We start from the raw sequence: 16,976 nt of genomic DNA on the forward strand, positions 1-16,976 counted from the left end.
ACTACTTTCTCGTGACTTTAGGTGTTTTAGCACCTCAGACTTGGGAAAGTATATACAGGTACTTCCTTCTATAATTTAATGGATGTATGTTACCTCATTTTGTATAACCAATACTGTTTTTATATCTTAGCTTTTGGAAATGTTGTACTGCAAAAGATGGTCACCTATGGATGGATTGGGAGTTCTGGTCATCACTCCAACACGAGAATTGGCCTATCAGATTTTCGAGGTGCTGAAGAAAGTAGGAAAAGAACATGATTTTTCTGCTGGTCTTGTGATTGGTAATTATGTTTAATTTTTTATTATGTATGCTAATTTTGGGTCAGATATACTGTACATCATAAACTTTCTTAGTTGCAAAATATATCCTTAGCAACAGATTCTTTTCCTGCATATGGAGATTTAAAAAATCACAGGAACTTCTAAATGAATCTTTTTAGTTTTGTGGTAAGTTCTGTTAATTAAGCATGAGAGAACTATTTTTTTTTTTTTTAACTTTTAGTGATTTTAAATTTAGGGGAGACCACTAGGCCTATGGGGGTCATATAGTGCCTTGGGGAATGTTCAATACAAGGAAGGGGAAAACCCATCTAACTATTGTATCAAGAGCCTATTACTAGCATCAGGAACCTGTTACTGGCATCAGGATCCTGTTACTGGCATCAGGAGCCTGTTACTGGCATCAGGAATCCGTTACTGGCATCAGGAACTCGTTACTGGCATCAGGAACCCATTTCTGGCATCAGGAGCCTCTTACTGGCATCAGGAATCCATTACTGACATAAGGAACTTGTTTCTGGCATCAGAAACCTTTCGCTGGCATCAGGAGCCGGTTGATGGCATCGGGAACCCATTTCTGGCATCAAGAACCCGTTTCTGGCATCAAGAGCTCCCCTCTCCCCTATTTTCTTGGCGGGGGGATTTTTTAATGAAAGCCATTTATATGTAAATAACTTTGAATGCCTACCTTTCTTCACACCCTCCTCCCTCCTCAGATTTTTTAAATCTTTTTCACAGTGAAGGAAAATTTTCTGTCAAATGTTTCTTATTCCCTTTAATGACTACCCTCTTATAACAGAGCCTCAGTACATTACTAGCATTATATATTTTTTCTTATTAAGGTGGGAAAGATTTAAAGTTCGAGTGGAATCGTGTCAGCTCCTGCAACATTTTGATCTGCACACCAGGGCGTATCCTGCAACACATGACAGAAAACCCTGAGTTTGTGGCAGATAATGTGCAAGTAAGATACTAAATTACTTTGGTGGTTCTTACATTTATTATTTGAATTTACATTAGTGTGGTTGCTGGTGCAGTAGTTTGCCTTTAGAAAATTTATGGATTCTGGTAAAAAGAATTGGCATATAATTAACATGCTGAAAAAATTGTATATTTCATGATTACATTGCCTTTTCATGGAATTTTCCTATGCTTTGTCTTTCTTTTCTCCTTTTCTCTTTACTAATTATGTTTCCTTTTGTTTGTTTCTTGAGGAATAACTTGTTGATTTACACTTTCTTGTTTTTCATTGTTAGTGAGTGTCACGAGTTTCATATAAATATGATAACCACACACTTCTTATTCTTTTTAGTAATCTTTACAGGAAAAGGGGTTACTAGCCCATTGTTCCCGGCATTTTAGTTGACTTTTACAACACGCATGGCTTACGGAGGAAAGATTCTTATTCCACTTCCCCATGGATATAAAAGGAAAAGTAATAAGACCAAGAACTATTAAGATAAAATCAAAGAAAACTCAGATGAGTGTGTATAAATAAACGTGTACATGTATGTATAGTGTGACCTAAGTGTAAGTAGAAGTAGCAAGACGTACCTGTAATCTTGCATATTTATGAGACAGACAAAAGACACCAGCAATCCTACCATCATGTAAAACAATTACAGGCTTTCGTTTTACACTCACTTGGCAGGACGCTAGTACCTCCCTGGGTGGTTGCTGTCTACCAACCTACTACTATATTTTCATATAGTCGGACTTGAGTCCTGGAAATGGGAAGTACAATGCCTGCACTTTAAAGGAGGGGTTTGGGATATTGGCAGTTTGGAGGGATATGTTGTGTATCTTTATACGTATATGCTTCTAAACTGTTGTATTCTGAGCACCTCTGCAAAAGCAGTGATAATGTGTGAGTGTGGTGAAAGTGTTGAATGATGATGAAAGTATTTTCTTTTTGGGGATTTTCTTTCTTTTTTGGGTCACCCTGCCTCGGTGGGAGACGACTGACTTGTTGAAAAAAAAAAAAAAACACATACCTTTGTTAATGTTTCATTAGAAACTTTGCTGCTTAACTTTATTTGTGTAATAAAATACTGAAGGTACTGATTATTTTTTTGAATATAATAAGTGCTAATATTGGCATAATGAGTTTGACAACATTTTTAAAGCTATTGGATAAGATATTTGTTATTCTTCTTTCTTTCTTCAACACACCTGCCGTATCCCACCGAGGCAGGGTGGCCCAAAAGGAAAAACAAAAGTTTCTCCTGTATATATTACTAAATGTAAAAGAAGGGGCTACTAGCCCCCTGATCCCGGCATTTTAGTCGCCTCTTACAACACGCATAGCTCACGGAGGAAGAATTCTGTTCCACTTCCCCATGGAGATATGTAAGTGGAAATAAACAAGAACAAGAACTAGTAAGAAAAATAGAAGAAAACCCAGAAGGGTGTGTATATATATGCTTGTACATGCATGTGTAGTGTGACCTAAGTGTAAGTAGAAGTAGCAAGATGTACCTGAAAACTTGCATGTTTACGAGACAGAAATGACACCAACAATCCTACCATCAGGCTTCTGTTTTACACTCACTTGGCAGGACAGTAGTACCTTACTGGGTAGTTGCTGTCTACCAACTTACTACCTAGAATTTGTTATTCTATTCTTGCTATTTTGTACAACAGATGCTGATACTGGATGAGGCTGACCAGTGCCTCTCCATGGGGTTTGCTGACACCATGAATTGCATTTTTGAAGAATTGTCATGTGAGCGGCAGACACTTTTGTTTTCTGCAACACAGACCAGGTAAGTACAAAACTCCATGCAAAGATGTAGTTAAAAATTAACAGCTGCTTTATGGAATTATAACTGACTTGGGATGTAAAATGAATGGGAAACTAGAATAAAACTTCAGTAATGAGGCAGTCAGGTGGTCAGTTAATTTGACCTCCTTTAGTAATATGGCAGTCAGGTGGTCAGTTAATTTGACCTCCTTTAGTAATATGGCAGTCAGGTGGTCAGTTAATTTGACCTCCTTTAGTAATATGGCAGTCAGGTGGTCAGTTAATTTGACCTCCTTTAGTAATATGGCAGTCAGGTGGTCAGTTAATTTGACCTTTCGAGGGTGGTACCTTGTTGCTGGTAAAGGGCTCTTGACTCAAGGAATTAGAGTTCCCCTTCTCCCCTGTAACTTGGAACAAACCTTACCTCCCATATGGGTTTAGTGCTTCCCTATAAATATTTTTTTTTTATTATCACACTGGCCGATTCCCACCAAGGCAGGGTGGCCCAAAAAAGAAAAACTTTCACCATCATTCACTCCATCACTGTCTTGCCAGAAGGGTGCTTTACACTACAGTTTTTAAACTGCAACATTAACACCCCTCCTTCAGAGTGCAGGCACTGTACTTCCCATCTCCAGGACTCAAGTCCGGCCTGCCGGTTTCTCTGAACCCCTTCATAAATGTTACTTTGCTCACACTCCAACAGCACGTCAAGTATTAAAAACCATTTGTCTCCATTCAACTTTGGGAGCCCAGTCCCTGGACCCATTACGTACCTCTGTAATCTGTAAATACCTTTGTAACTTGTCATGATTGTGACTAGACCTACCTGGAGTTCATTACCTTTGTAAATTGTGAGTTCATTACCTTTGTAAATTGTGAATTCATTACCTCTGTAACTTGCTCAGCTATCAAAACTTTGGAGTCCAGTCCCTGGACCAATTATGTACCTCTGTAATCTTTTGACTACCGCCCACAGGATGGGTATGGGGTGCATAATAAACATATTAAACTAACTCTCCATTCACTCCTATCAAACACGCTCACGCATGCCTGCTGGAAGTCCAAGCCCCTCGCACACAAAACCTCCTTTACCCCCTCCCTCCAACCTTTCCTAGGCCGACCCCTACCCCGCCTTCCTTCCAGTACAGACTGATACACTCTTGAAGTCATTCTGTTTCGCTCCATTCTCTCTACATGTCCGAACCACCTCAAAAACCCTTCCTCAGCCCTCTGGACAACAGTTTTGGTAATCCCGCACCTCCTCCTAACTTATAAATATACTGTAATAATCAGAAATTCAACACCAAAATGTCTGGAACAGTGTCAAGTGTTCAGATATTTCTTAGCTGTGTGAAGAAACTGAAATTTGGCTATAACTCAAGAAACAACATACTGTACAAACATTTATTGTTTCAGCCATGGTATTGAGACTTATTCATCTTTATTTTAGATGTTTTGCCTGGGATGTGCTTTGTCATGACTTGCTAATCCTCATCCTATACAAACATTGGCTACAGTAAAGGCTTTCCCTTGTGTAGAGTTTCTTTACAAATTGATTACATGTAGAGCATTGTCTTTGGACATACCGAAGTTTCATTATTGAATTCCTCGTCAACGAGGCAATCAACAATGAAGTGGTAGGTTGGCAACAGTGGCAATGCCACGAGATGGCTTGGGGGCTTCATTCCCACTAAGCCACCCCATTATTATTTTTTTTTTCACCAGCCAATCCCCCCAATGAAGTAGAGTGACCCAAAAAAAGGGAATGCATTTAATAGCACTCTTGTAAGAAACATGCAAACATTACAATTCAAATGACCCTCCACCCTGCAGTTTCCCCATCCATCCTTCAGAGTGCAGGCACTGTACATCCCACCTCCAGGACTAAAGTCCAACTAATGCTGAATCCTTTAAGATATGTTACCTTGCTCACAATCCAACAGCACATCTAGCCACAAAAGCCACTTGTTTCCATTCACTCCAATCTAACACACACAAGGCTGATGGATATTCAAGCCCCTAGCACTCAAAACCTCATTTAGCCCTTCCTTCAACCCTTCCTGAGACAACCCTTATATTTCCTCCACAGATTTATATATTCTCATAGTTATCTTCCTTTTTTCTTCATCCTCTGTATACTCAAGCCATCTCTACACTATAAATTATAATTGGTAATCCCACACCATCTTATGATCTTCATGTTCAAAAGTCTCTACATAATGTTCACACCTTACATTGCTCTCAGATCTGACTTCTCTACTGCCTTCAGCCTCCTTGTACATTTTTTTCATCAAACCGACCATATCCCACCAAGGCAGGGTGACCTAAAAAGAAAAATGAAAGTCCTTGTATATAACAAACAATTTCTGTTCATTTTGAAATAGATCAATTTAATTCAAGCATTGTAATCTGTTTAGAACTGACACATTTTTTTATTTAACCCTTTAGCTGTGACATACTCGGAAATTAAATTTCCTGTCTGTGTGTGTCAAAATTTTGAAAAACAAACAAGTTTTTTTCCCTGAAAGCGAGTATTTTTAAAAGTTACAAAAGGAATAAAATCTAATGAAGGCAAGAGACAATATGATGTGTTTAAGCTGACAAAAAATTATCCCTTGTCAGCAACACTGCCGTAAATGCACCAGCAATATTTAAATTCTATACGTAATTTGTTGATGTCATATTATGATTGTTTTTTATTTTTATTGCTTTCAGTGTCTTAACACTATGTACTTTAGTTTCTTTTATTAGATGTGTTGCAAGGTGTTTTAATACTATAAACATAGGGAAATGCATAGCCTGACATTGCTCTACTTGGAATATGCCTTATAAATTGGTGAAAGAAAATGATTTATCTTATGTTTTTTACTGCTTTGGAATTCTAGCACTGTAAAAGGAATACCTATAATATTACAATTGTTTCATTATGTAATTCTTCTTAAAATGTGGAAATGTCATGTTGTTTGACCATGTTAGATTATCCTAGGTTAATTATTTTGTTATTATATTTATACACCAGATTCAGGTAGTATCCTGGGTTATATAACATAATGTAATTTCTGTGTCTGTAACACTTGTGTGCTTTGAAAATCACTGTAAAACTTATTTTAAAGGAAATCTTATAATATTACAATTGTTCAAGATATAATTTTTATTGAAATATGACTGTATGTATTGGGTAATCCTAGGCTGAAAGTAAATACTGGTGTGCTTTTTGGCAGAATTCCACTGACAGTATCTTGAAACTGTAATAAATTTGGGATGAAAAACATCATCTTCCTGCCAATTCCACAGACTGCAGGTAGGGAAACTGTTGGTGGAACAACAGGTCCTAGTTTCATCAGTCACTTATGCTTATTAGGCAGTGTTACCCATAATGCACTGTGTAGACCTGCATGGCCTTAAATTTTTTTAAAAGGCATGAAGAGGTTGTAAGAGACCCAAATAACTATGTTGCGGTCAAAAATATTGGCAAGTGGTATATCCGAAGTCACAAAAAATTGTATGTACTAGCATGTAGGACACATGACTCACAAAATTGTAATGACACGATTGCAAACAAACCATACCACAGGCGAGGATAGAACCCCTGATCAGAGAGTCTCAAAACTCCAGACTGTCTGGAGTTTTGAGACTCTGATCGCGGGTTCTATCCCCGCCCGTGGTATGGTATGTAGGACACATCCTTGTCATCTACATTGGTCTCAGTTAAGGGGTTAAAAGATTATCATGTGTATTTAAAACGAAGAATTAACGAAAGCTTCTTTTACAGAGATGTAAAGGACTTAATTCGTGCCGGCTGCAAGAATCCTGTGTTTTGTTCGGTCCATGAACATTCAAAGACTTCCACGCCAAAGAGTTTGCATGAGAGTTACGTTGTTTGTGATGCTCATGAGAAATTTACCTTCCTTTGGTCATTTATCAGACATCACAGGAAATACAAGATTCTGGTATTTCTAGCTACGTGTAAACAAGTAAGTCTCCTTACATGGATAAAATGGATTAGAAAATTGACAAGTTAATAAATAAGACACTTGTGCAACATTTGGGTATTTTTATTCTAGAAACATTTTGCCAGCCAGTGGTTTCTTCAGTCCAGTGCAGGCTGAAGGACTGATTACTTCCAACTACTCCTCCTCGACTTCCACCTTTCTCTGCATTGGACTGAAGAAGCCACTGGCTGGCAAAACATTTCCAGAGTAAAGATACCCAAGTGTTGCACAAATATCTCTTAAGTCTCCTTTAGTAATTTAAGAGACATTCAGCTACTGTAATCACAATATAATTTAATGGATTCTAAGCATTCTCAATAATTTATATGGCTAAATTAATACAGGTACTGAAAGCTCTTCGTATATTTTCTAGCTTTGCAGTTTTGCCTGCCTTAAATTGAACTGTTGGTTTATTTTTAAGACTAAATAATAAAAAATCATGGGATTGTGTAGCTGCCTTCAAGAGGGAAATGGACAGATACCTAAAGTCAGTACCCAGCCAGCCAGGCTGGTTCATATGTTGAATTACATGCTCCCAACAGTAACAGCCTGGTTGATCAGGCTTTGATTTACTGGGAGGCCTGGTCAAAGATCAGGCTGCGGGAGCGATGACCTCCGGAACAACCTCCAAGTAAATTTATTATATTTGGCTTCTTTGTAAAATTGGTTTAAAGTTGAAGTCATAATACTTCATCTTTGTTTTTCAGGTACAGTACATGTTCAACATGTTCTGTAAGCTTCATCCTGGCTTATCAGTAATGAGTCTTCGTGGATCAATGCATCAGCTAAGGCGAATGGCAGTTTACGATGACTTTTGCAAGAAAAAAACTGCTGTTCTCTTTGCAACAGATGTTGCTGCAAGAGGTCTTGGTAAGTTTCAGTAAATATGTATGGCTCACGGTTTTTACAAAACTGGTTAATAAATGATAAATACTAATGCATTTTTTATTACAGGGTCTGTTATTCTTATCGCCTGCTTTCAGATGTACAGCACTTGCATGAATTGTTTTATAATTCCCATCTGTATCAATGATTCCATTATTTTTATTTGGCCAAGGTCTCTTTCTCCTGCCATTCTAGTCTTTTAATAGTGCATCTTGCTAGGTGTTGATTGATGATCATAGAGAGACCTCACACACTGTGGCATAGCTATTAAAAATGCTGAAATTTGGCCATCCATCCAGTAAAGTACAGTGGACCCCCGCATAACGATTACCTCCGAATGCGACCAATTATGTAAGTGTATTTATGTAAGTGCGTTTGTACGTGTATGTTTGGGGGTCTGAAATGGACTAATCTACTTCACAATATTTCTTATGGGAACAAATTCGGTCAGTACTGGCACCTGAACATACTTCTGGAGTGAAAAAGTATCGTTAACTGGGGGTCCACTGTACTATCAATTGGCCACATAGTGTCCTGTTTACAGCACTGACACATTGGAATGAGAAGCATTTGTAGGTGAGTTTTTTTATATCTATTGAAAGTTGTTTCTCCATAGATATTCCAGCAGTTGATTGGGTGGTACAAGTTGACTGCCCAGAAGATGTAACTACATACATTCACCGTGTTGGCAGAACAGCACGATGCTCTAGAAGTGGCAGAGCCATTCTCGTGTTAATGCCCTCGGAAGAAAAGGCAATGGTAGCTGATTTGAGAGCCAAAAATATTCCAATAGAGAAAATAGAGTAAGTACTTGTAAATACAGTTGAGAATCCTTTATCTGAAATGCTTGATACCGGCAGTGTTTCAGATTTCAGATTTTTGGGGATTTTGGAATATGTGTATTTGCATCTGTAAAATGGAACCCAAGTCTAAACACTGTACAGTATTGTACAGGTACTGTACCAAAAAAAAAAAAAACTATCACTGCTTACAGAAAGAAGATAAATGCATCAAACTCCTCAGGTTAGATGCTTCACATTTACACCAATCTCAAGTTTTTCCAACACCTTGACTTTCTGTGATATAGATAAACATAAATGCTTCTTCACTTTCTTGTCACTATTACCCGTAAGCCTTTTCGACATTTTCAACATTATCATCACACTACGGAGCACGAAACACACGGTAATTCATTAGTAAGTGCTGCTGATAACAAATTGGCACTAGTACAAATATAAAGTTTGCCTGTCTCGGTTCAGCAGACTGAGGATCGAGCATCCACTATGTCTTGCGCTGAATGATCCATTTGTGGCGCATTACGTCAACACTTGAAAATCTTTCGGATTTTGGAATTTCAGATAAAGGAGTCTGTACTATATTTTCAAAGCAGTAAGTTTTAATTGTTAGATATAGCATTGTTCTTAATGTAACTTGTACCAGAGAGATTTGTATTGCTGATAACACTGAAATAATTTTATTATTAAATATCTGTATGCAAAAGATACTGTTGTATGCTGAATCAAAATAATAACTAGGCAAAATTATTTTATTTATGCATTGTTGTGGATGATTGTAGCTTGCAACAAAGAGCTCTACTGTACTATTAACACTAGTCATTTTATTTTAAAATATAGAAGTTGCATGTTAACGATGCTCTTGTTTGTTAAATTAAAAGAGGAACTAGGCAGACTGATTTCTTTTAACTAATGATGCTGTTCAGAGTATAATGGTAGTGAGAGTAGTTCTTGTATTCAAAAAAGAAAAAGGGAGGATGTTGCAGTTCAGAGGGCACACTTTCTGGCAAGACAGCTATTGAATGAGTGACAGTGAAGGTATTTCCTCTCTTTTAGGTTTTTACGATTTGACATACTGTTGGAGTGCAAGCAAGGTAACATTTATAAAGGTACTCTAGATAACAGGTTAGCCGGACTTGAGTCCTGGAGGTGGGAAGTACAGTGCCTGCACTCTGAAGGATGAGTGGGGGTGTTGTGGTTTAAAGGGTCATCTGAACCGTGATGCTGATGCCCTTCTGGCAAGACAGCAGTGATAGAATCAGTGATGGTGAAAGCATTTTCCTTTTTGTCAGGTCACCCTACGTTGGTGGGAGACACCCAGTTATAAAGGTAGTAATTGTAATTAGTATCTGAAGAACTGACTACTTTTTAGTTGCAATATAGCTATAAAATTGGCTCAAATTTGTTATAAAAATGGTGAGAGCATAACATTTTTTACCTTATCAACCATTGCTCATTAGGACTGAGTCATCTAAAGATTAGCTGGGATTCTTATATGAAAGTAGAAAATGTCATGCCTGCACTCCAAAAGATGGTAGGGATGAATGTTGATTAAATAAGTTAAATCTATTCTTTTGGGTCACCCTACCTCAGTGGAAGACAGTCGGTGTGTTGCAATACCTGTTCTCTTTATTCACCAGTGTTGACTCTTCGAAACTGCAGCGCATCAATATCAAGATTGAAATAATATTGAGTAAATACTTGAACCTGAAGGAGGAAGCAGTACGAGCATTTAAGACATATTTGAAGCACTTGGCACTAACAAAAGACAAGAAAGTGTTTAACATCATGTCTATCGACATTAATGCATTTGCCCGGTAGGTACCCAGTACATATGTATATTGTTTATTTGAACTTTATTTTTTTTTTTTTCAACAAACTGGCCTTATCCCACCAAGGCAGGGTGGCCCAAAAAGAAAAACAAAAGTTTCTCTTTTTAAATTTAGTAATTTATACAGAAGGGGTTACTAGCCCCTTGCTCCCGGCATTTTAGTCGCCTCTTACAATACGCATGGCTTACGGAGGAAGAATTCTGTTCCACTTCCCCATGGAGATAAGAGGAAATACACAAGAACAAAAACTGGAAAGAAGATAGAAGAAAACTCAGAGGGGTGTGTATATATATATATGCTTGTACTTGTATGTGTAGTGTGACCTAAGTGTAAGTTGGAGTAGCAAGACGTACCTGAAATCTTGCATGTTTCTGAGACAGACAAAAGACACCAGCAATCCTACCATCATGTAAGACAATTACAGGCTTTCATTTTACACTCACTTGGCAGGACGGTAGTACCTCCCTGGGCGGTTGCTGGAAATAATTTATATTTGTATAAAAAACTACGGAATGGGTGGGGAGTAAACACGTGGTGAGTGGCTTACACACTGGCCTGGAGTTTTACCACTCGCTTAACATAATTTCAATCCCCGCCCCGTCCATGGTTTGTTTGCAGTCGTGTTATTACGATTTCATGAGTTATATTTGTATGCATTTGAAGACTGTATGGGTAACAATGAAAAATATTATATATTTTGTAATATAATATTACATATATAATATTACAGTGATTGTGTGTGAATGATGGTGAAAGTGTTTCTTTCATTTTTGGGTCACCCTGCCTCAGTGGGAGATGACCAGCATGTTGAAAAAAAAGTTATTAGAGAAGTGTTTCTCAAATAATTCTTAACATTCTTTAATGTTTTTGTTTCTCTTACATTAGATCATTAGGACTTGTAGTCACTCCCAGAGTAAGATTTTTGGAAAAAGGAATGAAGACAGCATTGGGCCAGATGGCAGTTAAATCTGAAACTAATGAAGCGGAGCAGGTGTCTGACTTAGCAGAAAGACCTAAGCTCACAACACTAGATATTGGAGCAGGTAAAAATTATTCATGTACATTGTTATGTAGTAATACAGTACTTTCAAAATTTGCTTGTGTCTCCTTGTATAGACAGTGATATTTGTTTCAGAATTGCATTTTCTAGCTTGCATCATATAGAGTAAAATCTCTCATAAAGCAGGCTATGTTCCTGAAAACCTGCACCTCATGAAAAGTAGCTTTGTGAGGTGAAAACTATGTCAGCATAATAACTTTATATGAAGTGAAGACCATGTCAGAAGTAACTTTATATGAATTGAAATCTATTGCAGAAAAATAGGGTTAATTTCCAGGCACTTCCAAATTTGCCATAAATATTTCATGTTGCTATTCTATTAGGTAAAAATTACTACAGGATAACTTACTTCATATTGTGTTAGTTGTTACCTGAAGCACTTGAAGCTTGTGGGGAGGGTTAACATGGACCTACTGCGCTAAGTTTGATGTAATGAGGTTAATCAACTGATACTCAGTACATGTCAGTAACATGGAAATAAAAGCCACATTTGTTTACCAAATTGTACCAAACAAATAAGAGCTTTCCACACCCATACCAAACAAACATATGCATTTGATAAAGTCAAAGCAAAGAAAAATATTAACAAAAATATCAAGAGGTAGCCTCAGCCGTGCTCCCTTATACAGTGGACCCCCGGTTAACGATATTTTTTCACTCCAGAAGTATGTTCAGGTGCCAGTACTGACCGAATTTGTTCCCATAAGGAATATTGTGAAGTAGATTAGTCCATTTCAGACCCCCAAACATACACATATGTACAAACGCACTTACATAAATACACTTACATAATTGGTCGCATTCGGAGATGATCGTTATGCGGGGGTCCACTGTACATGTGTTATTTGTTAGTAGTTCTGGGGATTTCTTTCCTGTGGTCCAGTTTCAGACCAGACCTCCTGGTCTAAGGCTTGGAGGATAAAATATAATCAGAATGAGTGGTTATGGTTTAGGGCATCCCAATAATCAAAACAGACCTAGTAAAAAAAAAAATACACCAAAGGAGTAGGGAGCCTTACCTGCCCTCAGGAAAACCATCAAAAAATCAAATTTTTTCCCTACTTTGACCCTGATTTCAAACTACTACTGGTTCTCAAACCAACCAAAATCTTCGCTGTTTCCTGTCTATAAAATAACACCAAGAAGCAGCCAATAAAAAACATCCTGAAGAACACCTCAAAAATTGCCATTTTAAAACTACATAGGGTCAGAGATTTTCTCTTCCTATCATGCACCGCATGGGGCAGGACTTTTTATTCTATGTACACTCATCGCACAGAACCATTCTCTCATGTCTAGGCCAAAATTTACCACTCAATAGTTTATCTGAGTTTGCAGTTTTCTTTATAGTATTCCCTTCATTTGGTAACCATTCAAAGGTGGGGAGGGAATGGCTTTTGATGCTGATAAAGGGCTTTTGATCCAGGGAATTAGAATTATGTTTTTCCTCAAATTGGATAATAACATAAGCCATACTACCATAGTAATGGAAAGATAGAGGTATAGAGCAAGCTTTTATTGTGACAGTTTCACTCTATATCAAACCTCCCAGGGGCTTTATTAAGCCTTGGTATTATCCCTCTCCCTCAGGACACTCCTCTTACAAAACTATTCTTAATCTCACCTATCTTCCATACTCACCCCCAAAGGGTCTTTTCCTGTACATAAAGCTAAGCTAAGTTAGATCAGACCTCATTGCCTCTCATTTTCCAGGCATTGCATTCCCCTTATGGGTTTAGCTCCCTCAAGGAATTGGGCCTTTGCTCAAATTCCTTGAATCTAGCCTGAATGCTTTCTATTCCCCCCGGGCAGTATATGACCCCTATGGATTTAACTTTTCCCAATAATTGTAAAAATAATAACAATTAAGAATAATTATAATGCCAGTTATCTACATTGTCAACAGGTGACAGTGATGAAGATGATGACGACGACTTCCTTAAGATCTCTGAACACCAGGATGAATTCACTGACGATGATGAAATGATCATGAAGTCCACAGACTCCAGAACAAATCGCAAGAAGCCAATAACGAAATTTGATATTGTCAAAAAACTGAAGAGGAAGAACTTGCAGGTTAACCAAAGAGTGATATTTGATGATGAAATGTTACTGGATCCCACATATCAGCAGGTGAGCAGGTTTTTTAATATGTGTGAAGGTAGTTTTTTTTATTCATTGCACAGGTACTAATTGAATATTTCATTAAATTTTAGAATATCACAGTATTATTACTTTTACAGAGAAGCGCTAAACCCACTGAAGGCAGTCAGGTTCAATCTAAGAAATGGAAGGTTAGCTCCAGTTCCTTAGATCAAAAGCTCTTCAGTAGCAACAAGACAAGAAATTTTCCTATATTTGTTTTACCACAACCAAGTCCAGATTTAGACATGCTGATGTCCTAAGCAATGGGAAGCTTTAGAAGCCATATTTAGCAAGTGGTAATAGAGAATAAGGCTGTGTAACAACTGAAATTTGAGACTTGCTTGGCAACAGCCACTTCACTGTAGGCTTATATTTTTCTTTACATAGTCATTAGTATTTTACAGTACAGGCGGGATGCATTTTGTTAATGCAGCACTTTTCAATTATTCCCATTTTTCGTTTATTTGGCGCAGGGTCCGGTATTTCAGCATTTTTCAGGCTGACGCACTTAACAGCTGAGCATCTGGCACCATTTTCTTTAGTCTGTTTACAGCCTTTATGCAGTTTATCTCTCTGGATTCTGTCTGGAAACTTTCCAAAGTTTTAAATGTTTTAAAATTATTATATATATAATATGCCTGGGTAGTAGGTTGGTAGACAGCAACCACCCAGGGAAGTACTACTGTCCTACCAAGTGAGTGTGAAACAGAAGCTTGTAATTGTTTTGCATGATGGTAGGATTGCTGGTATCTTTTTTATGTCTCATAAACATGCAAGATTTCAGGTACGTCTTGCTACTTCCTCTTACACTTAGGTCACACTATACATACATGTACAAGTGGATCAGAATTCTTCCTCCGTAAGCCATGCGTGTTGTAAGAGGCGACTAAAATGCCAGGAGCATGGGGCTAGTAACCCCTTCTCCTGTATATATTACTAAATGTAAAAAGAGAAACTTTCGTTTATCCTTTTGGGCCACCCCGCATCGGTGGGATACGGCCGGTGTGTTGAAAGAAGAAACATGCAAGGTTTCAGGTACGTCTTGCTACTTCTACTTAGGTCACACTGCACGTGCATGTCTAAGCATATATATACAAACCACTCTGGGTTTTCTTCTATTTTCTTCCTAGTTCTCGTTTATTTCCACTTATCTCCATGGGGAAGTGGGATGGAATTCTTCCTCTGTAAGCCATGCATGTCGTAAGAGTCAACTAAAATGCCGAGAACAAGAGGCTAGTAACCCCTTCTCCTGTATACATTACTAAAGTTAAAAAGAGAAAATTTTGTTTTTCTTTTTGGGCCATCTTGCCTCGGTGGGAAATGGCTGATTTGTTGAAAGAAGAAAGAAGATATGTAATATTTCTGTACTAATTACAAAGGCATCTAAGGGTAGGTGTGATAACAAGAGGAGTCATAAGCCTTTTATTTGAAATGCCAAGTTAGAAATGATTAAATTAATCATCAAGATATGTCTATGGCTGAGATAGGATGCAAGCTGGGTTTGGCTTGTCAAACAGTTAATACAGTTGTGAACTCTAAGGAGAAAGCATTGAAGGAAATTAAAAATGTTACACCGGTGAACACTAAAGTTATAAAAAATGTACGAGGGCCTTATTGGCGACATGAGAAAACTTTTACTAGTGTGGATTGAAGATCAAACCAGTCATAATGTGCCTTTATGCCAAGCCATCATCCAGGGCAAGGCCCCAAGTCTCTTCAGTTCTATGAAGGCTGAGAGAGATAGGGAAGCTACTGAGCTAGCAGAGGCTGGTTTAATAGGTTTAAGTCAGATGATGAAAATGTCGCATCTTCATTCTTCCTACTGTAAATATATTCACCACTCTTTATAAGCTAAGGACAAAAATATTTTAAGGTACGTAATGTGTGTGTCTTGTATATTCATTGTACTTTTGTATCTTCATAGGCCTAGTTCTATTGGGCACTTACTGTATGATAGTGTAAGCATGTTATCAGGCTTTTATATACATTTGAAAGTGAAAAAAAGGTTATCTTCCACTTTTTTGTGATTTTTGCTTTTCGGCAGTAGTCTGTAACCTAACTTGCTGTATAGGTGGGGCCCTCCTCTCTCTAGTATTTATAAATTTATTTATTTATTCATTTTCCATATATTTCAGGCAGACAATAAGCAGATATATGGTGGAATCGATATTACCAGGTTTCAGGACATCATGAAAGAGGAAGATCACCTTGATAAAAAGTTAAATGCTACAAAGCTAAAAGAAAAGAGGTGGTAAGTATTTCTGACAATAATATTTTTATTTTTTGACATTGATCAGTACAGTAGTTATTGATTAGGCATGAAGAATTAGAAATTTTTTGTGTTTATTCCACTGGGAATTTCTCTTGCCTTTCATTGTATCAATTCAAACCACAGAGCAGGTGGGGTTTGAATCCATGGTGAGTGAGTTGTAAAACTCTGGATGGTGTATAGAAATATACCTAGTTGGACGAATGTTATTTTAGCCAGCTGGCCCAGTGGCTTATGCACGGGCCTGGAATTTTACGATTCATTCGCTATGGGTTCAAATCCCATCCGTACCCTTTTTTTTTTTTTTTTTTTCAGTTGAAACCTGGAAACTTGTGTGAATGAATTACCTGTTACAAGAGGAGAGCTATTATATTCATGGTGTCCTATCTTCAGTGTTTAATACCATACTACCTCATCTCAAAGCTCATTTTAAGCACTTTCAAGTATCCTTTTAACAATTGTTTTCTTTGTTTTCACTCAGCCTTGTGTTCACTCTGTCATTGATGCTAAGAAATCTTCATCAATTTTCTGATCTCTCTATGATTTTATATGCGGGTGTCATTCTAGATTTAATAATGGTCCAGGATGGGTTGAAACATCATCTGGAGTTTACTGTCCTAAATGGACATTATTTGTGACATGTTTCAGCCATAGTAGTGTCTTTTCTTTGTGAATATTACTTCCCTTCTTTTCCTCATATCAGCCATGAGGGTGTTTGGTGTTTTCAGTCTTCATAATATTTTTTTTTGTGTTGCTCTTGGAGTCATTTTATTAAATGTCTTTGGAATTTTTCTGTCTTGGCTACCTGCTTGTGGCTCAGTTGGTATTGGCCTCAGCTCACACTGGGGCTCAGTCCCCAGGCAAGTGGAAAGTTAGGCACATTTCCTTATGCATGTTGCCTCTGATAATTTAGAACCATATTTTATGGCAAACAAGATACCTCAGTGTTGAGGATGTCCCCCAATTCTGATTGG

At 37.7% G+C, this 16,976-nt stretch overlaps 1 protein-coding gene across 4 annotated transcripts in view; it reads left to right on the forward strand.

Moving 5' to 3' along the window:
* LOC128702658 (probable ATP-dependent RNA helicase DDX10) overlaps window positions 1-16,976 on the forward strand; it is a 554,230-nt gene that overhangs the window by 523,536 nt on the left and 13,718 nt on the right. For all 4 annotated transcript variants that reach the window (XM_070101951.1, XM_053797010.2, XM_053797011.2 and 1 more), the window contains 10 exons: window positions 131-281; window positions 1,122-1,243; window positions 2,923-3,044; window positions 6,798-6,999; window positions 7,725-7,887; window positions 8,519-8,705; window positions 10,337-10,513; window positions 11,414-11,571; window positions 13,495-13,721; window positions 15,869-15,984. In XM_070101951.1, the coding sequence (XP_069958052.1) occupies window positions 131-281; window positions 1,122-1,243; window positions 2,923-3,044; window positions 6,798-6,999; window positions 7,725-7,887; window positions 8,519-8,705; window positions 10,337-10,513; window positions 11,414-11,571; window positions 13,495-13,721; window positions 15,869-15,984 (1,625 nt within the window). The remainder of the gene's footprint in view (window positions 1-130; window positions 282-1,121; window positions 1,244-2,922; window positions 3,045-6,797; window positions 7,000-7,724; window positions 7,888-8,518; window positions 8,706-10,336; window positions 10,514-11,413; window positions 11,572-13,494; window positions 13,722-15,868; window positions 15,985-16,976) is intronic.

This window comes from Cherax quadricarinatus, chromosome 79 (assembly GCF_038502225.1).
Source record: "Cherax quadricarinatus isolate ZL_2023a chromosome 79, ASM3850222v1, whole genome shotgun sequence".
Classification (NCBI taxonomy): domain Eukaryota; kingdom Metazoa; phylum Arthropoda; class Malacostraca; order Decapoda; family Parastacidae; genus Cherax; species Cherax quadricarinatus.